At 42.7% G+C, this 23,910-nt stretch overlaps 1 protein-coding gene across 1 annotated transcript in view; it reads right to left on the bottom strand.

The window, feature by feature from the left end:
- The window catches only part of LOC123482117 (calcium-transporting ATPase type 2C member 1-like), a 49,922-nt gene extending 26,021 nt beyond the window's left edge, over positions 1–23,901 (bottom strand). Inside the window, exon 1 of the mRNA XM_045208450.1 lies at positions 23,703–23,901. Within this exon, the coding sequence (XP_045064385.1) occupies positions 23,703–23,726 (24 nt within the window). The 5' untranslated portion in view covers positions 23,727–23,901. The remainder of the gene's footprint in view (positions 1–23,702) is intronic.
- Positions 23,902–23,910: the final 9 nt, after the last annotated feature.

Genomic DNA, 23,910 nt, shown 5'->3' on the forward strand with positions numbered 1-23,910 from the left:
TGTACAGTTGAAGTCGGAAGTTTACATACACCTTAGCCAAATACATTTAAATTCAGTTTTTCACAATTCCTGACATTTAATCCTAGTAAAAATTCCCTGTCTTAGGTCAGTTAGGATCACCACTTTATTTTAAGAATGTGAAATGTCAGAATAATAGTAGAGAGAATGATTTATTTAAGCTTTTATTACTTTCATCACATTCCCAGTGGGTCAGAAGTTTACATACACTCAATTGGTATTTGGTGGCATTGCTTTTAAATTGTTTAACTTGGGTCAAACGTTTTGGGTAGCCTTCCACAAGCTTCCCACAATAAGTTGGGTGAATTTTGGCCCATTCCTCCAGACAGAGCTGGTGTAACTGAGTCAGGTTTGTAGGCCTCCTTGCTCGCACACGCTTTTTCAGTTCTGCCCACACATTTTCTATAGGATTGAGGTCAGGGCTTTGTGATGGCCACTCCAATACCTCGACTTTGTTGTCCTTAAGCCATTTTGCCACAACTTTGGAAGTATGCTTAGGGTCATTGTCTATTTGGAAGACCCATTTGCGACCAAGCTTTAACTTCCTGACTGATGTCTTGAGATGTTGCTTCAATACAGTGGGGAAAAAAATATTTAGTCAGCCACCAATTGTGCAAGTTCTCCCACTTAAAAAGATGAGAGAGGCCTGTAATTTTCATCATAGGTACACGTCAACTATGACAGACAAATTGAGAGAGAAAAAAATCCAGAAAATCACATTGTAGGATTTTTAATGAATTTATTTGCAAATTATGGTGGAAAATAAGTATTTGGTCACCTACAAACAAGCAAGATTTCTGGCTCTCACAGACCTGTAACTTCTTCTTTAAGAGGCTCCTCTGTCCTCCACTCGTTACCTGTATTAATGGCACCTGTTTGAACTTGTTATCAGTATAAAAGACACCTGTCCACAACCTCAAACAGTCACACTCCAAACTCCACTATGGCCAAGACCAAAGAGCTGTCAAAGGACACCAGAAACAAAATTGTAGACCTGCACCAGGCTGGGAAGACTGAATCTGCAATAGGTAAGCAGCTTGGTTTGATGAAATCAACTGTGGGAGCAATTATTAGGAAATGGAAGACATACAAGACCACTGATAATCTCCCTCGATCTGGGGCTCCACGCAAGATCTCACCCCGTGGGGGTCAAAATGATCACAAGAACGGTGAGCAAAAATCCCAGAACCACACGGGGGGACCTAGTGAATGACCTGCAGAGAGCTGGGACCAAAGTAACAAAGCCTACCATCAGTAACACACTACGCCGCCAGGGACTCAAATCCTGCAGTGCCAGACGTGTCCCCCTGCTTAAGCCAGTACATGTCCAGGCCCGTCTGAAGTTTGCTAGAGTGCATTTGGATGATCCAGAAGAGGATTGGGAGAATGTCATATGGTCAGATGGTAAAAACTCAACTCGTCGTGTTTGGAGGACAAAGAATGCTGAGTTGCATCCAAAGAACACCATACCTACTGTGAAGCATGGGGGTGGAAACATCATGCTTTGGGGCTGTTTTTCTGCAAAGGGACCAGGACGACTGATCCGTGTAAAGGAAAGAATGAATGGGGCCATGTATCGTGAGATTTTGAGTGAAAACCTCCTTCCATCAGCAAGGGCATTGAAGATGAAACGTGGCTGGGTCTTTCAGCATGACAATGATCCCAAACACACCGCCCGGGCAACGAAGGAGTGGCTTCGTAAGAACCATTTCAAGGTCCTGGAGTGGCCTAGCCAGTCTCCAGATCTCAACCCCATAGAAAATCTTTGGAGGGAGTTGAAAGTCTGTGTTGCCCAGCGACAGCCCCAAAACATCACTGCTCTAGAGGAGATCTGCATGGAGGAATGGGCCAAAATACCAGCAACAGTGTGTGAAAACCTTGTGAAGACTTACAGAAAACGTTTGACCTGTGTCATTGCCAACAAAGGGTATATAACAAAGTATTGAGAAACTTTTGTTATTGACCAAATACTTATTTTCCACCATAATTTGCAAATAAATTCATAAAAAAATCCTACAATGTGATTTTCTGGATTTTTTCTTCTCATTTTGTCTGTCATAGTTGACGTGTACCTATGATGAAAATTACAGGCCTCTCTCATCTTTTTAAGTGCGAGAACTTGCACAATTGGTGGCTGACTAAATACTTTTTTCCCCCACTGTATATCCACATAATTTTCCTTCCTCATGATGCCATCTATTTTGTGAAGTGCACCAGTCCCTCCTGCAGCAAAGCAACCCCACAGCATGATGCTGCCACCCCCGTGCTTCACAGTTGGGATGGTGTTCTTCGGCTTGCAAGCGACCCCCTTTTTCCTCCAAACATAACGATGGTCATTATGGCCAAACAGTTCTATTTTTGTTTCATCAGACCAGAGGACATTTCTCCAAAAAGTAAGATCTTTTTCCCCATGTGCAGTTGCAAACCGTAGTCTGGCTTTTTTATGGCGGTTTTGGAGCAGTGGCTTCTTCCTTGCTGAGCGGCCTTTCAGGTTATATCGATTTAGGACTCGTTTTACTGTGGATATAGATAATTTTGTACCTGTTTCCTCAAGCATCTTCACAAGGTCCTTTGCTGTTGTTCTGGGATTGATTTGCACTTTTCGCACCAAAGTACGTTCATCTCTAGGAGACAGAACGTGTCTCCTTCCTGAGCGGTATGACGGCTGCGTGGTCCCATGGTGTTTATACTTGCGTACTATTGTTTGTACAGATGAACGTGGTACCTTCAGGCATTTGAAAATTGCTCCCAAGGATGAACCAGACTTGTGGAGGTCTACAAATCTTTTTCTGAGGTCTTGGCTGATTTCTTTTGATTTTCCCATGATGTCAAGCAAAGAGGCACTGAGTTTGAAGGTAGGCCTTGAGATACATCTACAGGTACACCTCCAATTGACTCAAATGATGTCAATTAGCCTATCAGAAGCTTCTAAAGCCATGACATCATTTTCTGGAATTTCCCAAGTTGTTTAAAGGCACAGTCAACATAGTGTATGTAAACTTCTGACCCACTGGAATTGTGATACAGTGAATTATAAGTGAAATAATCTGTCTGTAAACAATTGTTGGAAAAATTACTTGTGTCATGCACAAAGTAGATGTCCTAACCGACTTGCCAAAACTATAGTTTGTTAACAAGAAATTTGTGGAGTGGTTGAAAAACAAGTTTTAATGACTCCAACCTAAGTGTATGTAAACTTCTGACTTCAACTGTACCATGTGCCAACTGGTTGCAATTCAGAGCTTTACACGGACATACAGTATGTCATCTAAGATAAATGATGAGAAATTGAACCAGAAGATACACACAAAAATCTGCAAGCTGGACCTACAAGTTATCTAATCCAACAACTGAGGTCTAGCAAAAGGCAGTCTGCTGTGCTCCCTCTGCCAAGAGTCAACACCTGCCCTCCTCGTCAAACAAACCATCTCACTCTGTTACCGTAGAGAGGACTGCAGGCAGGCGATGACACAGTAATCGTATGACAGGCAGGAGTGAGTGAGTGAGTGAGTGAGTGAGTGAGTGAGTGAGTGAGTGAGTGAGTGAGTGAGTGAGTGAGTGAGTGAGTGAGTGAGTGAGTGAGTGAGTGAGTGAGTGAGTGAGTGAGTGAGTGAGTGAGTGAGTGAGTGAGTGAGTGAGTGAGTGAGTGAGTGAGTGAGTGAGTCTCTCTCTCTCTCTCTCTCTCTCTCTCTCTCTCTCTCTCTCTCTCTCTCTCTCTCTCTCTCTCTCTCTCTCTCTCTCTCTCTCTCTCTCTCTCTCTCTCTCTCTCTCTCTCTCTCTCTCTCTCTCTCTAGTTCTGCCCCTGCATGGCAGTTAACCCACTGTTCCCCAGGCACCGAAGACGTGGATGTCGATTAAGGCAGCCCCCCGCACCTCTCTGATTCAGAGGGGTTGGGTTAAATGCGGAAGACACATTTCAGTTGAATGCATTCAGTTGTACAACTGACTAGGTTTTCCCCTTTCCCTCTCCAATAGTGCTGAGTGATGTTTTTTAAACAACTCATTGACCGTGCGATGTAGTAGGGAGTTGTAGTTTCCAACAGGCCAATATTCTACATAGTTCAGCGCATAAAACGTGGTAATTAACTACAATGACCATAATCCATTGAGCATATTCTTGTCCGGTCTGTGTTTCTTTTACGCCTGCTACAGAAGAGAGAAGAATGCACTATCGTGAGGGGATATAAAGGGCAGCTGTTGCTTCGAGAGGTATCTCTACCTGAAATTACATGACCTAAGTGATTGATAGTTGATATTCAGCAGTCATAAAAGTATACCTTATTTACTTTGAAGAACTACAAAATAGTGATTTTGTGAGACAGCATAGGCAGCAGTTCTATAGAGATGAGATGACTTGGTATGAAATAATAAAGTCATCAAATAAAACAAATGTAATATACACAACTTAAATATTTTATTAAAGTAAAGTAATATGAATATATGATGGTTAATAAGTGATAAGCAGTAATGGGCAGTCACTACCATCATGGGACTTGTATTAATTGTTTTATTCTGTGTTGTTACAGCATTCAACCCACATAATGCATAGTGCAGGTAATGTTTTTTTTTTTTATCGAACCGAAATCGAACAAACCTCAAAAAGCACTAATAGCTCAGCACTACTCCCCAACCCTGTTCTTGGAGAGCTACCGTCCTGTAGGTTTTCACTCCAAACCTAATCTAGCGCACCTGATTCTAATAATTAACTGCTTGATAAGCTGAATCTGGTTAGTTACAACTGGGGTTGGAGCGAAAACCTACAGGAGGAGAGATCTCCAGGAACAGGGTTGGAGAGCCATGGTCTAGATGTAATGCTGTGCTTCAGGCGTTGCTGGGGGCCTATCCTATGAGGACAATCTGAAGAAGTGCAAGGTGTGCTATGCTTCAACCATGCCCTTTTAACCTTAACCCCTACAAGATAGAAGAAAAAAAAAAAGAGGACAAGTTCTCCAGCACACCTTTTCTAGTGGCGACTAGCGAGCCAATCCATTCTCTCGGTTTCACTGACAGAATGGGATCCTCTAACATTCTGAGAGGGGTAGGGAGAAAGCCAAAGGGAGAGGCAGAGGGAAAGAGGGGTGGGGGATTTGTTCATAACCTGGATTTGTCCTCTGGTTGACTATTCTTCTGACTAACTTAAATCTTGCTTAAATCTGTACCCGTCTGTGCAACTTAGCGACCAGTTGAAGTGATGTGTTACTACACACTTAGGCTTATATACCATGGCTTGGCTGAATACTCCATTCTGATTGGTTGAGAGGGTGTTTTATTTTCTGACATATACGCAACGCTAAACCTGCTATACTGTAGAACGCCACACCAGGCAGCGGGAAGTTGATACCGTGAGAAAGGGGCTTTGAAAGAAAGATGGTGGTGGTGATAAGGCTAGGTTACTGCTGTACGCTGACTCACCCTCCCCTACGCTCATTACCAGCTTCTTAGTGTAAACACAAACAGTCAAATCAAACAGAAACGGAGCTATACGTCAGCGTTTCTACTCCCGCTTCAGAAGAATAGTGATGAGAAAGACAAAGGAAGTATGATTTTTCCCTACTAGCATTTGATAACAAGTTAATTAATTCCCCCGGTGTCAATCGATCTGTCATTCATCACGTTTCACTACACCCACCCGTGTCAATCCATCCTTCATTCCATCACGTTTCACTCCACATCCCTGGCCTAGACTAACAGTGATAGACAGACTAACCCTATGGACACAGTGATAGACAGACTAACCCTATAGACACAGTGATAGACAGACTAACCCTATGGACACAGTGATAGACAGACTAACCCTATGGACACAGTGATAGACAGACTAACCCTATGGACACAGTGCAAGCAAAAGCAAATAACGGTGCTGTTAATTTGACTAAACTTTCTAACCCATTGGCCAATGCTTGCATTCTCATACAAGCAAACATCATGCAACCGCATTTAGGCTATGTTACCACCAAGCAAACATCATACAACAACATTTCGGCTATATTACCACCAAGTCAACAAAGAGAAATCAGTAACCTAGCCCATAGAGAACCAAACCTCTCACACACACACACACCCTCTCACACAAAGACTGGTTAGACTGCATATACTATAGGTGTTGTGTCCGGGTCCATTATTTCAAGTACCCTAACCCCTAGCAGAACAGGGTTCAAATGCATGGAGCATTTAAATATTTGTATTTAAAAATACATTTGTCTGTGTATTTGAGTATTTTCAAATACATGCCCATACTTTCCAATTTTATTTCCAAACACATTCCAATATTCAAATACTTGTATTTTCAAAGAGAAAATATCTAAATACTTACTTGAAAATGTATTTGAAAGTAGGCCTAATTGAAATACCCTAAGTAGTATTTAAACCCAGGTCTGTTTACAGTAGTGCAGAGATCAGATCAAATAAGACATGTTGAGAGGTCAATGGAAATGAGAGATCAGATCAAATAAGACAGATGAGAGAACAACATACTACAGGTGTTGTTTCCTGGTCCGGGTTGGCCATTATTGTTGTAGACCAGGCTGCTACCTGTCAATATCAACAGGTTGAGTGGCTGAATCACAGTCCGGGGAATCCGTTTCTCCCTCTCTCTCAAGCAAACAAAGAGAAAATCAGAAGCCTAGCACATAGAGAACCAAACACACAGCTGCAAATTTGATAACCTGGATTTGTCCTCTAGTTGACTATTCTTCTGACTAACTTAAATCTTGCTTAAATCTGTAACCATCTGTGCAACTTAGCGACCAGTTGAAGTGATGTGTTACTACACACTTAGGCTTATATACCATGGCTTGGCTGAATACTCCATTCTGATTGGTTGAGAGGGTGTTTTATTTTCTGACATATACGCAACGCTAAACCTGCTATACTGTAGAACGCCACACCAGGCAGCGGGAAGTTGATACCGTGAGAAAGGGGCTTTGAAAGAAAGATGGTGGTGGTGATAAGGCTAGGTTACTGCTGTACGCTGACTCACCCTCCCCTACGCTCATTACCAGCTTCTTAGTGTAAACACAAACAGTCAAATCAAACAGAAACGGAGCTATATGTCAGCGTTTCTACTCTCGCTTCAGAAGAATAGTGATGAGAAAGACAAAGGAAGTATGATTTTCCCTACTAGCATTTGATCACAAGTTAATTAATTCCCTCTATCCTGTGTCCCTGACTGTGTCAATCATCACGTTTCACTCCACATCCCCGTGTCAATCCATCTGTCATCCATCACGTTTCACTCCACATCCCCGTGTCAATCCATCCTTCATTCCATCACGTTTCACTCCACATCCCCCTGTGTCAATCCATCTTTCATTCCATCACGTTTGGAGGCTGAAAGAATTTGGCTTGGCACCTAAAATCCTCACACACTTTTACAGATGCACAATTGAGAGCATCCTGTCGGGCTGTATCACCGCCTGGTACGGCAATTTCACCGCCCGCAACCGCAGGGCTCTCCAGAGGGTGGTGTGGTCTGCCGAACGCATTACCGGGGGCAAACTACCCGCCCTCCTGAACACCTACAGCACCTGATGACACAGGAAGACCAAAAAGATCATCAAGGACATCAACCACCCGAGTCACTGCCTGTTCACCCCGCTATCATCCAGAAGGCGAGGTCAGTACAGGTGCATCAAAGCTGGGACAGAGAGAATGAAAAACAGCTTCTATCTCAAGGCCATCAGACTGTTAAATAGCCATCACTAGCACATTAGAGGCTGCTGCTGCCTATTTGAAATCACTGGCCACTTTAATAATGTTTACATATCTTGCACTACTCATCTCATATGTATATACTGTGTTCTATTCTATAATATTCTACTGTATCTTAGTCCATGCCACTGTCATTGCTTGTCCATATATGTATATATTCTTAAAAATTCCATTCCTTACTAGATTTGTGTGTATTAGGTATATGTTGTGAAATTGTTCGATTTTATTTGTTAGATATTACTGCACTGTTGGAGCTAGAAGCACAAGCATTTCGCTACACCCGCAATAACATCTGCTAAACACGTATATGTGACAAAAACAATTTGATTTGATTTGACTCCACATCCCCGTGTCAATCCATCTTTCATTCCATCACGTTTCACTCCACATCCCCCCGTGTCAATCCATCTTTCATTCCATCACGTTTCACTCCACATCCCCCTGTGTCAAATCCATCATGTTGTTTCACGCCACATCCCCGTGTCAATCCATCCTGTTGGAGACCCCTGGCCTAGACTAACCCTATGGACACAGTGCAAGCAAAAGCAAATAACGGTGCTGTTAATTTGACTAAACTTTCTAACCCATTGGCCAATGCTTGCATTCTCATACAAGCAAACATTATGCAACTGCATTTAGGCTGTTACCACCAAGCAAACATCATACAACAACATTTCAGCTATATTACCACCAAGTCAACAAAGAGAAATCAGTAACCTAGCCCATAGAGAACCAAACCTCTCACACACACACACACCCTCTCACACAAAGACTGGTTAGACTGCATATACTATAGGTGTTGTGTCCGGGTCCGGGTCCATTATTTCAAGTACCCTAACCCCTAGCAGAACAGGGTTCAAATGCATGGAGCATTTAAATATTTGTATTTAAAAATACATTTGTCTGTGTATTTGAGTATTTTCAAATACATGCCCATACTTTCCAATTTTATTTCCAAACACATTCCAATATTCAAATACTTGTATTTTCAAAGAGAAAATATCTAAATACTTACTTGAAAATGTATTTGAAAGTAGGCCTAATTGAAATACCCTAAGTAGTATTTAAACCCAGGTCTGTTTACAGTAGTGCAGAGATCAGATCAAATAAGACATGTTGAGAGGTCAATGGAAATGAGAGATCAGATCAAATAAGACAGATGAGAGAACAACATACTACAGGTGTTGTTTCCTGGTCCGGGTTGGCCATTATTGTTGTAGACCAGGCTGCTACCTGTCAATATCAACAGGTTGAGTGGCTGAATCACAGTCCGGGGAATCCGTTTCTCCCTCTCTCTCAAGCAAACAAAGAGAAAATCAGTAGCCTAGCACATAGAGAACCAAACACACAGCTGCAAATTGTCTCACACACACACATACACACCCTCTCTCACAAAAAGACTGGCTAGACTTGACAGACTGCACATACTATTATAGGTGTAGTTTCCGGGTCCTGGTTGGCCATTTCCGTTGTAGATCAAGCTGCTACCTGTCAATATCAACAGGTTGAGTGCCTGAATTAATTTGTCTCTCTCTCTTTCCCTCTCAAGCTGATAAGAGGTAATAGGTACAATAAGAGCATTGTGCTTCCACAGGATCTGAACACGGTTAACACACGCCTACTGTAACACACACCTACCCAGTAGCCATAAGGAGGAGGAGCACCAGGATCAAAGAGGAGCGATCAGATCAAATAACAAGATATGTTGAGAGGTCAATGGAAAGGAGAGATCAGATCAAATAACAAGATATGTTGAGAGGTCAATGGAAAGGAGAGATCAGATCAAATAACAAGATATGTTGAGAGGTCAATGGAAAGGAGAGATCAGATCAAATAACAAGATATGTTGAGAGGTCAATGGAAAGGAGAGATCAGATCAAATAACAAGATATGTTGAGAGGTCAATGGAAAGGAGAGATCAGATCAAATAACAAGATATGTTGAGAGGTCAATCGAAAGGAGAGATCAGATCAAATAACAAGATATGTTGAGAGGTCAATGGAAAGGAGAGATCAGATCAAATAACTAATCACATGTTATGTCACATGCTTCGTAAACAAAAGGTGTCCACGAACAGTGAAATGCTTACTGACGGGCCCTTCCCAACAACGCACAGATTTTAAAACATTGAAATAGTAGAAATAGAAAAAGAACAACAAGGAATAAATGAGTAAGGATAATTTGGCTATATCCACAGAGTACCAGTACCAAGATCATGTGCAGGGGTACAAGATACAGTGGGGAGAACAAGTATTTGATACACTGCCGATTTTGCAGGTTTTCCTACTTACAAAGCATGTAGAGGTCTGTAATTTTTATAATAGGTACACTTCAACTGTGAGAGACGGAATCTAAAACAAAAATCCAGAAAATCACATTGTATGATTTTTAAGTAATTAATTTGCATTTTATTGCATGACATAAGTATTTGATACATCAGAAAAGCAGAACTTAATATTTGGTACAGAAACCTGTTTGCAATTACAGAGATCATACGTTTCCTGTAGGTCTTGACCAGGTTTGCACACACTGCAGCAGGGATTTTGGCCCACTCCTCCATACAGACCTTCTCCAGATCCTTCAGGTTTCGGGGCTGTCGCTGGGCAATACGGACTTTCAGCTCCCTCCAAAGATTTTCCATTGGGTTCAGGTCTGGAGACTGGCTAGGCCACTCCAGGACCTTGATATGCATCTTACGGAGCCACTCCTTAGTTGCCCTGGCTGTGTGTTTCGGGTCGTTGTCATGCTGGAAGACCCAGCCACGACCCATCTTCAATGCTCTTACTGAGGGAAGGAGGTTGTTGGCCAAGATCTCGCGATACATGGCCCCATCCATCCTCCCCTCAATACGGTGCAGTCGTCCTCTCCCCTTTGCAGAAAAGCATCCCCAAATAATGATGTTTCCACCTGTACTCAACCTTCTTCTTCCTCCAAACACGGCGAGTGGAGTTTAGACCAAAAAGCTCTATTTTTGTCTCATCAGACCACATTACCTTCTCCCATTCCTCCTCTGGGTCATCCAGATGGTCATTGGCAAACTTCAGATGGGCCTGGACATGCGCTGGCTTGAGCAGGGGGACCTTGCGTGCGCTGCAGGATTTTAATCCATGACGGCGTAGTGTGTTACTAATGGTTTTCTTTGAGACTGTGGTCACAGCTCTCTTCAGGTCATTGACCAGGTTCTGCCGTGTAGTTCTGGGCTGATCCCTCACCTTCCTCATGATCATTGATGCCCCACGAGGTGAGATCTTGCATGGAGCCCCCAGACCGAGGGTGATTGACCGTCATCTTGAACTTCTTCCATTTTCTAATAATTGCGCCAACAGTTGTTGCCTTCTCACCAAGCTGCTTGCCTATTGTCCTGTAGCCCATCCCAGCCTTGTGCAGGTCTACAATTTTATCCCTGATGTCCTTACACAGCTCTCTGGTCTTGGCCATTGTGGAGAGGTTGGAGTCTGTTTGATTGAGTGTGTGGACAGGTGTCTTTTATACAGGTAACGAGTTCAAACAGGTGCAGTTAATACAGGTAATGAGTGGAGAACAGGAGGGCTTCTTAAAGAAAAACTATCAGGTCTGTGAGAGCCGGAATTCTTACTGGTTGGTAGGTGATCAAATACTTATGTCATGCAATAAAATGCAAATTAATTACTTAAAAATCATACAATGTGATTTTCTAGATTTTTGTTTTAGATTCTGTCTCTCACAGTTGAAATGTACCTATGATAAAAAGTACAGACCTCTACATGCTTTGTAAGTAGGAAAACCTGCAAAATCGGCAGTGTATCAAATACTTGTTCTCCCCACTGTATGTTGAGAGGTCAATGAAAAGGAGAGATCAGATCAAATAACAAGACCTGTTGGGAGGTCAATGGAAACACCATACAAATGCAGTAGAGTTCAAGAGACTGCCAGGAGTTCTTGGAATGCTACTGGAATAGAGCTAGGAGATATGGACAAAAATACATATCGCAATAAATTGCCTGATTTTATGCGATAACAATGAATAGAATGATATGTTTAGAACATCAATTGTTCTGGGTGGAAACAGGAAGTGGAAGTCTGTGGCTTCAGCCTACCCATTACCTACTGTAGGAAGTTACTGGCTTCAGCCTACCCATTACCTACTGTAGGAAGTTACTGGCTTCAGCCTACCCATTACCTACTGTAGGAAGTTACTGGCTTCAGCCTACCCATTACCTACTGTAGGAAGTCGCTGGCTTCAGCCTACCTATTACCTACTGTAGGAAGTTACTGGCTTCAGCCTACCCATTACCTACTGTAGGAAGTTACTGGCTTCAGCCTACCCATTACCTACTGTAGGAAGTCGCTGGCTTCAACCTACCTATTACCTACTGTAGGAAGTCGCTGGCTTTTCATTTCATTTCATTTTAGTCATTTAGCAGATGCTCTTATCCAGAGCGACTTACAGTTAGTGAGTGCATACATTTTCATACTTCAGCCTACCTATTATCTACTGTAGGAAGTCGCTGGCTTCAGCCTACCTATTATCTACTGTAGGAAGTCGCTGGCTTCAGCCTACCTATTACCTACTGTAGGAAGTCGCTGGCTTCAGCCTACCTATTACCTACTGTTGGAAGTAGCTGGCTTCAGTTACTAAAAAGTTCCCTTCTCTCGTGCTAGCCTATAGAAAAGGGAGAAAGTGAAACGGCATAGATGACATATAGGTATTAGGTACAAACATACGCTCTAACCCTGACATATAGGTATTAGGTACAAACATACGCTCTAACCCTGACATAGGTATTAGGTACAAACATGCGCTATAACCTTGACATATACAGTGGGGGAAAAAAGTATTTAGTCAGCCACCAATTGTGCAAGTTCTCCCACTTAAAAAGATGAGAGAGGCCTGTAATTTTCATCATAGGTACACGTCAACTATGACAGACAAAATGAGAAAGAAATTTCCAGAAAATCACATTGTAGGATTTTTAATGAATTTATTTGCAAATTATGGTGGAAAATAAGTATTTGGTCAATAACAAAAGTTTCTCAATACTTTGTTATATACCCTTTGTTGGCAATGACACAGGTCAAACGTTTTCTGTAAGTCTTCACAAGGTTTTCACACACTGTTGCTGGTATTTTGGCCCATTCCTCCATGCAGATCTCCTCTAGAGCAGTGATGTTTTGGGGCTGTCGCTGGGCAACACGGACTTTCAACTCCCTCCAAAGATTTTCTATGGGGTTGAGATCTGGAGACTGGCTAGGCCACTCCAGGACCTTGAAATGGTTCTTACGGGGCCACTCCTTCGTTGCCCGGGCGGTGTGTTTGGGATCATTGTCATGCTGAAAGACCCAGCCACGTTTCATCTTCAATGCCCTTGCTGATGGAAGGAGGTTTTCACTCAAAATCTCACGATACATGGCCCCATTCATTCTTTCCTTTACACGGATCAGTCGTCCTGGTCCCTTTGCAGAAAAACAGCCCCAAAGCATGATGTTTCCACCCCCATGCTTCACAGTAGGTATGGTGTTTTTTGGATGCAACTCAGCATTCTTTGTCCTCCAAACACGTCGAGTTTAGTTTTTACCAAAAAGTTATATTTTGGTTTCATCTGACCATATGACATTCTCCCAATCCTCTTCTGGATCATCCAAATGCACTCTAGCAAACTTCAGACGGGCCTGGACATGTACTGGCTTAAGCAGGGGGACACGTCTGGCACTGCAGGATTTGTGTCCCTGGCGGCGTAGTGTGTTACTGATGGTAGGCTTTGTTACTTTGGTCCCAGCTCTCTGCAGGTCATTCACTAGGTCCCCCCGTGTGGTTCTGGGATTTTTGCTCACCGTTCTTGTGATCATTTTGACCCCACGGGGTGAGATCTTGCGTGGAGCCCCAGATCGAGGGAGATTATCAGTGGTCTTGTATGTCTAACATTTCCTAATAATTGCTCCCACAGTTGATTTCTTCAAACCAAGCTGCTTACCTATTGCAGATTCAGTCTTCCCAGCCTGGTGCAGGTCTACAATTTTGTTTCTGGTGTCCTTTGACAGCTCTTTGGTCTTGGCCATAGTGGAGTTTGGAGTGTGACTGTTTGAGGTTGTGGACAGGTGTCTTTTATACTGATAACAAGTTCAAACAGGTGCCATTAATACAGGTAACGAGTGGAGGACAGAGGAGCCTCTTAAAGAAGAAGTTACAGGTCTGTGAGAGCCAGAAATCTTGCTTGTTTGTAGGTGACCAAATACTTATTTTCCACCATAATTTGCAAATAAATTCATTAAAAATCCTACAATGTGATTTTCTGGATCTTTTTTTCTCAATTTGTCTGTCATAGTTGACGTGTACCTATGAAGAAAATTACAGGCCTCTCTCATCTTTTTAAGTGGGAGAACTTGCACAATTGGTGGCTGACTAAATATTTTTTTCCCCCACTGTAGGTATTAGGTACAAACATGCACTATAACCCTGACTGTCACGATCGTCGTAAGAAGCGGACCAAGGCGCAGCGTGATAGGCGTACATCTTTTAATGAGTACTTTACACAATCAACAAAACGATACGTGAAGTCAAAAGGTTCACCAACACAAACCTATACAGAACAAGATCCCACAAATAACTGTGCAAAACAGGCTGCCTAAGTATGGTTCCCAATCAGAGACAACGAGCAACAGCTGCCTCTGATCGGGAACCACCCTGGCCAACATAGATCTAAACGATCTAGAATAAACACATAGAAACTACAACATAGAAACTAACACCCTGGCTCAACATAAAAGAGTCCCCAGAGCCAGGGCGTGACACTGACATATAGGTATTAGGTACAAACATACGCTCTAACCCTGACATATAGGTATTAGGTACAAACATGCGCTATAACCCTGACATATAGGTATTAGGTACAAACATGCGCTATAACCCTGACATATAGGTATTAGGTACAAACATGCGCTATAACCCTGACATATAGGTATTAGGTACAAACATGCGCTATAACCCTGACATATAGGTATTAGGTACAAACATGCGCTATAACCCTGACATATAGGTATTAGGTACAAACATGCGCTCTAACCCTGACATATAGGTATTAGGTACAAACATGCGCTCTAACCCTGACATATAGGTATTAGGTACAAACATGCGCTATAACCCTGACATATAGGTATTAGGTACAAACATATGCTCTAACCCTGACATATAGGTATTAGGTACAAACATGCGCTATAACCCTGACATAAAGGTATTAGGTACAAACATGCGCTATAACCCTGACATATAGGTATTAGGTACAAACATACGCTCTAACCCTGACATATAGGTATTAGGTACAAACATGCGCTATAACCCTGTGCAGGACAGAAACAGGTGATGACAAATGTTGATCTGTGGTGCAAATAATCACAGTTTGCTTGATGGGGCATGAAAATAGTGTGCTGCTGAATCTAGTTTGGTTAATAATAGAACGTGGGCCATCTTGGACACTGGGCAGGGTCTGCTGGTCCAGTGTACAGACTCAATGCCTGAAGGCCAGATAAATGATTAGACCACAGGCTTGGGCGGTATCCAGATTTTCATATCGTTATACCGTCCTTCTCTCACCCTGGGATTTACGGTATTACCGGCATGGTGAGGGAGCAAAAAACGCAAGAAAAGCTCATTGGGCCTCTATCACCAGAATGCTAACAGAATTTGCACAAACTAATAGCGAAATCACATAGAACGCTGTTAACTAAATGCTAACGAGCAAAAACGAACATAAACTACTTGCAAAGACAGGCAAGTAGTCCATAGCATAGTTATACAAGCATAGCTAGTAGCTACCGAAAAATTGTGCAAATGAACAAAGTTGTGATGACGGCTTTTCTGAAGGAAGAGCAGCATGTGTACATGGAGAAGAGGGGAGGAGAAAGAAAAACACTAGAAGAAAGTAAAGGGGACAAAATGGCAACTGTACTGACAACTCACCCAGAGCGCTTTGACATTATAAAATATCTAATGGCAAACATTTAGTAGTGAATTGTCATCTCATGTGCACCGCAGAACAGAGACTCACCGACAGATATAGAACGCTATGGACTCACCAGCTCCCACTTTCTCCTGTTGTGCTATTTACAAACAAACACATGACTGTCTGAACTGTTCTGGGGAACTACTAATGTGGCAGGTGAAATGAAGAATGCAATCAGCTTTATCTCCAAATGTATTTCACAAGTTGACTGCAGGTATTAACTTAAAAAGTAGCTACAAATATTAAAATGTATTGAAAAACTTCAAATAAATTGTTTTAACGGTATTGACGGTATTGAAAAACCATCCCCTGGCTATTTCCAAATACCCCGGTATAAGGTATATACGGTATACCACCCAAGCCTACCACAGGCTCTAGGTGATGCTGTCTGGAACAGAGGCTGGTTTATTAAAAGGCCACAGTAAGGGACAGCGGTCAGGCTGGGAAGGACAGGCCCTGTCTGGTAACAGAGACATGTCAGTCCACAAGGGAGTGGCAGAAAAAGAACAGAGAGAGAGGGGGGGAATGGGTACTGTGGTTAGACAGGTGGTAGGGGGGAAATGAAGGATTGTGAGAGTGAGGATAAAGATGTACAGTTTAGACTCTGAAGACATGGAGAGACAGGGAGAGAAGATGGAAGGAGAGAGAGAGAAAGAGAGCTGTGGTGAGCGCAAGAGAGGGGAAGAGGGACAGTGAGAGAATATGGCGGGCCTGGGAGGTGAGAGAAATAGAGAGAGAGGACAGAGAAAAGAGAGGGAGGACAGAGAGAAGAGAGAGAGGGGGCTTGGGCACTGGATGTGCCAGTCCCGCCTCCCGTTTCACTTTGCCACCACACCACTCTCCCTCCCTTTGCCACCACACCACTCTCCCTCCCTCCCTTAGCCAGGCAAACATAAAGAGCAAACAGACCAACTGAACACTTACGCACTCCAACACGGATACAGCCCCCTCCCTGCCCTGCATCCTATCTGGACTGAATAACTTGACACACACACACTTCACAGGGTCAAGGATGGTTGACTTTATTATAGGCGTCTAGCCGCCTACTAGTTTGCTTTTGTAACCATCCAATGACGCTGTGTTAACTTATCACCACGGCAACTTGCAGAGAGCAGATTTCATAACACTGCATCAAAGAATAAACACTGGTAGCCTAGCCTACTCAACTGAACAACTTCAGTTACAGTTGGCATTGACACATAGCCTAGTTAATTTTAAGGATATAATTCTCATCCTCAAAAAGTAAATAAAAAAATCTGCCTCTGAACAAAGTGGTGTGCATCTGACCTGTGTGAACAGTGAACGCCATTGGAGGTTGAGTTGTTGGTAGCTGTTACTCAGAAGTCAGGTTCTTGCCAGTTAGACACTGGCTACATTTTCATTTTGCAAAACAGCACTGAAATGCTCAGGCATTACTCACAATATTTGGAGTGGAAATGAACTCAACTGTTCTTTTATGTCTGTGAGATGAGGGCGCCAGGCCAAATTTTTCAGGACAAGTGATTATTGTAGACACCCACTGTAGGCTATGGCTTTTTATGCATGTTTCATAACCATTTAATTATATTGTGTAAACTCATCACCAAGGCAACATGCACTGAGCAGATTTCATAATACTGTATCTCTCTGCATCAGAGAATAAACACCCTGACTAACCTGGTACATAGCCCTCTCAGAAACAACTTGAGTAACAGTTGGCATGCATACTAGGCAAGGTCATTTCGAGGACATAATATTCTTATCTTCTTCCACTAAAGAAAACAAAAAAGTTTCTCACGCAAAGTAGTGCATTAATGTGTGTGTGTGTGTGTGTGTGTGTGTTCGCGGTGTTTCCCCTACATGCATTTAGCGGATGGTAAAACGTTTTCAGTGTAAACTTAAAACGACTAAAACCAGATATAAATTATGTAGAAAATATAATTGAACAATATATTTTTAAATAACATCATATTTGAGAACTAACAATCAATCACCAAAATGTTAAAGCTAGACAGTCAGGGAGAACATACAATTCCCAAAATTTTATGGCATGAGACCCCCCACTGATTTTGTTATGTTTGAGTCACTCAGATAGCCTAGGAACATGACATAAGTCATGACAAAACGTGTAGGAAGTTAGATTTAAAACATATTTTTTTTTGTCTCTGCAGCCATGAGGAGGGCCTTGGCACTGGATGAGTTACTGTAGCTAAAAACATTGTGAGATAGGCTAATCAAAGTTCAAAAAGGTAAATATGACCTCGTTCATAGTTTCTAGGCCTAGTTATTAACACAGGTCTAGTTTATACGACTGTTAATCATTGTAAATTGTGCACGTACAGCTACACTACCAGTCAAAAGTTTGGACACACCTACTCAGTCAAGGGTTTTTCTTTATTTTTACATTGCAGAATAATAGTGAAGACATCAAAACTATGAAATAACACATCAAAAGTGTTAAACAAATCAAAATGTATTTTATATTTCAGATTCTTCAAATAGCCACCCTTTGCCTTGATGACAGCTTTGCACACTCTTGGCATTCTCTCAACCAGCCTTATGAGATAGTCACCTGGAATGCATTTAAATGAACAGGTGTGCCTTGTTAAAAGTTAATTTGTGGAATTTCTTTCCTTCTTCATGCGTTTGAGCCAATCAGTTGTGTTGTGACAAGGAGGGGGGGGGGGTATACAGAAGATAGCCCTATTTGGTAAAAGACCAAGTCCATATTATGGCAAGAACAGCTCAATAAGCAAAGAGAAACGACAGTCCATCATTACTTTAAGACATGAAGGCCAGTCAATACGGAAAATGTCAAGAACTTTGAAAGTTTCTTCAAGCGCAGTCGCAAAAACCATCAAGCACTATGGTGAAACTGGCCATTTGAGGACCGCCACAGGAATGAAGACCCAGAGTTACCTCTGCTGCAGAGGATACGTTCATTAGAGTTACCAGCCTCAGAAATTGCAGCCCAAATAAATGCTTCACAGAGTTCAAGTAACAGACACATCTCAACATCAACTGTTCAGAGGAGATTGGGAATCAGGCCTTCATGGTCGAATTGCTGCAAAGAAACCACTACTACTAAAGAACACCAATAAGAAGAAGAGACTTGCTTGGGCCAAGAAACATGAGCAATGGACATTAGACCGGTGGAAATGTGTCCTTTGGTCTGATTAATCCAAATTGGAGATTTTTGGTTCCAACCGCCGTGGCTTTGTGAGACACGATGTGGGTGAACGGATGATCTCCGCATGTGTATTTCCCACCGTAAAGCATGAAGGAGGCGGTGTTATGGTGTGGGGGTGCTTTGCTGGTGACACTGTCTGTGATTTACATAGAATTCAAGGCACACTTAATCAGCATGTCTACCACAGCATTCTGCAGTGATACACCATCCCATCTGGTTTGGGCTTAGTGGGACTATAATTTGTTTTTCAACAGGACAATGACCCAACACACCTCCAGGCTGTGTAAGGGTTATTTTACCAAGAAGGAGAGTGATGAGTGCTGCATCAGATGACCTGGCCTCCACAATCCCCTGGGATGGCGTATCGCTGCAGAATGCTGTTGTAGCCATGCTGGTTAAGTGTGCCTTGAATTCTAAATAAATCACAGACAGTGTCACCAGCAAAGCACCACCACACCTCCTCCTCCATGCTTCACGGTGGGAACTACACATGCAGGGATCATCCGTTCCCCTACTCTGCGTCTCACAAAGACACAACAGTTGGAACCAAAAATCTCATATTTGGACTCATCAGACCTAAGGACAGATTTCCACCGGTCTAATGTCCATTGCTCATGTTTCTTGGCCCAAGCAAGTCTCTTCTTATTATTGGTGTCCTTTAGTAGTGGTTTCTTTGTAGCAATTCAACCATGAAGGCCTGATTCATGCAGTCTCCTCTGAACAGTTGATATTGAGATGTGTCGGTTACTTTAACTCTGTGAAGCATTTATTTGGGCTGCAATTTCTGAGGCTGGTAACTCTAATTAACTTATACTCTGCAGCAGAGGTAACTCTGGGTCTTCCTTTCCTGTGGCGGTCCTCATGAGAGCCAGTTTCATCATAGCGCTTGATGGTTTTTGCGACTGCATTTGAAGAAACATTCAAAGTTCTTTAAATGTTCCGTATTGACTGACCTTCATGTCTTAAAGTAATGATGGACTGTCGTTTCTCTTTGCTTATTGAGCTGTTCTTGCCATAATATGGACTGTCTTTTACCAAATAGGGCCATCTTCTGTATACCCCCCCTACCTTGTCACAACACAACTGATTGGCTCAAACGCATTAAGAAGGAAAGAAATGTCACAAAGTAACTTTTAACAAGGCACACCTGTTAATTGAAATGCATTCCAGGTGACTACCTCATGAAGCTGGTTGAGAAAATGCCAAGAGTGTGCAAAGCTGTCATCAAGGCAAAGGGTGGCTACTTCGAAGAATCTCAAATATAAAATATATTTTGATTTGTTTAACACTTTTTTGGTTACTACATGATTCCATATTTGTTATTTCATAGTTTTGATGTCTTCACACTTCTATTATTGCCAGACTGGTCATTGGAAATGTTGCTAAATGTGCAGGCTTAATTATAAACACAGTTTAGCTAAGTATACAGTCTAAATGCACCCCAAAAGTATGTATATGCATTGTAAAGGCAATTTTGAAGCGTACAGCACTTAGTCTAGTCTGCAGTTGGCTTACTATGCACTGATGGTTGTTGAAAGCCATGCTAGTTGAAAAATTTACTGTTGTAGTAATGGGTGGTCCTCTGTGGTCCTATGTGAAACCAGAGGCTCTCTCTCTCTGAGAAGGAATTGCATGTTTGTCCATAATGATAGACTTCAAGTTACCCTCTCTCACACACACACACTACTGCCATGCATTCTGATGTAGGCTATGTCTGGGTGAGAAGCAGGCAGAGCTTTCTGTGAACGACTTGATACACCCATGCAACCCTTATGTATGTGAATTAAATTCAATCAACTAGCTAACATCCCCTGAATTAAATTCAGTCAACTAGCCAAAATCCCCTGAATTAAATTGCAGAGACAGCACAATATAGACGACAAAATACAATCAACTATATGAACCTGTCAAAAACAACAACACACAAGCCCCTTGGCTTCATGCTCGAAAACAAATTGACACAATGAACACCAAATACACTGCTCAAAAAAATAAAGGGAACACTTAAACAACACATCCTAGATCTGAATGAATGAAATAATCTTATTAAATACTTTTTTCTTTACATAGTTGAATGTGCTGACAACAAAATCACACAAAAATTATCAATGGAAATCAAATTTATCAAACCATGGAGGTCTGGATTTGGATTCACCCTCAAAATTAAAGTGGAAAACCACACTACAGGCTGATCCAACTTTGATGTAATGTCCTTAAAACAAGTCAAAATGAGGCTCAGTAGTGTGTGTGGCCTCCACGTGCCTGTATGACCTCCCTACAATGCCTGGGCATGCTCCTGATGAGGTGGCGGATGGTCTCCTGAGGGATCTCCTCCCAGACCTGGACTAAAGCATCCGCCAACTCCTGGACAGTCTGTGGTGCAACGTGGCGTTGGTGGATGGAGCGAGACATGATGTCACAGATGTGCTCAATTGGATTCAGGTCTGGGGAACGGGCGGGCCAGTCCATATTATCAATGCCTTCCTCTTGCAGGAACTGCTGACACACTCCAGCCACATGAGGTCTAGCATTGTCTTGCATTAGGAGGAACCCAGGGCCAACCGCACCAGCATATGGTCTCACAAGGGGTCTGAGGATCTCATCTCAGTACCTAATGGCAGTCAGGCTACCTCTGGCGAGCACATGGAGGGCTGTGCGGCCCCCCAAAGAAATGCCACCCCACACCATGTGTAGTGGCTTCCTTTCCTCTTTACCATAGCCACTGCCCTAGCCTGAAGCGGGGTTGTTTCGGACGCATACAGTCCACACTCAACGTTTCCAAACGGCCAAACATTCAATGAGATCCAGGGATATAGTGCAACAAAAAATGTTTATTCTTCTTATCTAACAAAAAGGTATTCTCCAATCAACTTAAAGCAGAGATTACTTGAAATGCAAATACATAATATAATATGACCTGTCTGTCTGTATTTCTGTATGTCTATATGGTCAAAAACTATACCGCTCCCGCATCTAGCAAGGACTCCTCCCCCGAAGGCCCAACTTCCTGCCTTTATACTAACACAATTAACACAGTACAATGAATGGGCAAGAGGGGGGGCCAAAAACTGAGTTACACTAATAACAAATGAATATATCTCAATCCGGTAAATAAATCATAAAGGTACATACCTAATATTTCATCATATACATTAATATTTAATATATTTACACAAATGTACATGGAGCTCAGTATGTTCAGTCTTTTATACAAAATATGCCCAAATCGTCTCTAACACCATGACTGACCCACCGCCAAACCGGTCATGCTGGAGGATGTTGCAGGCAGCAGAACGTTCTCCACGGCGTCTCCAGACTCTGTCACGTCTGTCACCTGTGCTCAGTGTGAACCTGCGAGAGCACAGGGCGCCAGTGGCGAATTTGCCAATCTTGGTGTTCTCTGGCAAATGCTAAACGTCCTGCACGGTGTTGGGCTGTAAGCACAACCCCCACCTGTGGACGTCGGGCCCTCATACCACCCTCATGGAGTCTGTTTCTGACCGTTTGAGCAGACACATGCACATTTGTGGCCTGCTGGAGGTCATTTTGCAGGGCTCTGGCAGTGCTCCTCCTGCTCCTCCTTGCACAAAGGCGGAGGTAGAGGTCCTGCTGCTGGGTTGTTGCCCTCCCTACGGCCTCCTCCACGTCTCCTGATGTACTGGCCTGTCTCCTGGAAGCGCCTCCATGCTCTGGACACTACGCTGACAGACACAGCAAACCTTCTTGCCACAGCTCGCATTGATGTGCCATCCTGGATGAGCTGCACTACCTGAGCCACTTGTGTGGGTTGTAGACTCCGTCTCATGCTACCACTAGAGTGAAAGCACCGCCAGCATTCAAAAGTGACCAAAACATCAGCCAGGAAGCATAGGAACTGAGAAGTGGTCTGTGGTCACCACCTGCAGAACCACTTCTTTATTGGGGGTGTCTTGCTAATTGCCTATAATTTCCACCTGTTGTCTATTCCATTTGCACAACAGCATGTGAAATTTATTGTCAATCAGTGTTGCTTCCTAAGTGGACAGTTTGATTTCACAGAAGTGTGATTGACTTGGAGTTACATTGTGTTGTTTAAGTGTTCACTTAATTTTTTTGAGCAGTGTACAACAAGGCTTAGCCAAAGCTACACCCTCGTGGTTAGTGCGGGTTGTGCTATCTAGGTCATTGCTCAACCTACTATTACATTGCCACTTTTTATTGATCAGCAAAATTCAACATGCTGCTTAGTTGCTTGCAAATGGGTTTTTTTACTTTATAAGAAAAAAACCGATTGGTGTATTTGAGGTAGTATCACCAGTGGGTTAGTAACATCGCGGTTCCGTGGTACTGGAAAACGACACCAATAAATTGGGCAGTGGGCCTGCCGGGGAAATATAACGCTAACGTTACTTTACATAATCGTCATAGCTAGCTATGAGGATATGGTTGTTGGGTTATAGCACACTGCAAGCTAGCTAGGTATTGTTGGTTTTGTTGTTCTGACTTTTACATGAAGCTGCATATGTATCCCTGAACCATCTCAAAGTTCGCTGTGACAACAAACAACTATCCTGTATGACAGCAATTTATACATGTCACGTAAACAGTATTTCTACCGACAAAACACTACGCTCACCTCCCGTGATCATGGAGCTCTCGACTGTGTAACATTATACTGCTGTAGCTAGCTACACTGTCTTTCCCTTGCGCCAGCTCCCCCCACTGTCCTTGTTGAACAAAACCATTGTCAACACATGCTTTTATATCTAAATACAACTTACTCTTGGGTATATACTATGTTGTAAATATATTATAATATGAATATAACGTTCAGAAATCCGGAAACTTACCAGCAGCTCCCGTTTCTTCAGCATCTTCCGTGAAATCCACTGTCGCTTCTCTCTGACGGACTGTCACCGGTGAGGTCAGCACGCTAGAAGCGTAGAGCTGTATTTTAATAATCTAAAACAGTTCCTCTCCTCGTCCCTTCATCTCGTTCATTGACATCAGGTAACTTCACAGACGAAAGCAAAAAAAAAAAAAACATGTAGGCATCTC

Source organism: Coregonus clupeaformis, chromosome 28, assembly GCF_020615455.1.
Source record: "Coregonus clupeaformis isolate EN_2021a chromosome 28, ASM2061545v1, whole genome shotgun sequence".
NCBI classification, from domain to species: domain Eukaryota; kingdom Metazoa; phylum Chordata; class Actinopteri; order Salmoniformes; family Salmonidae; genus Coregonus; species Coregonus clupeaformis.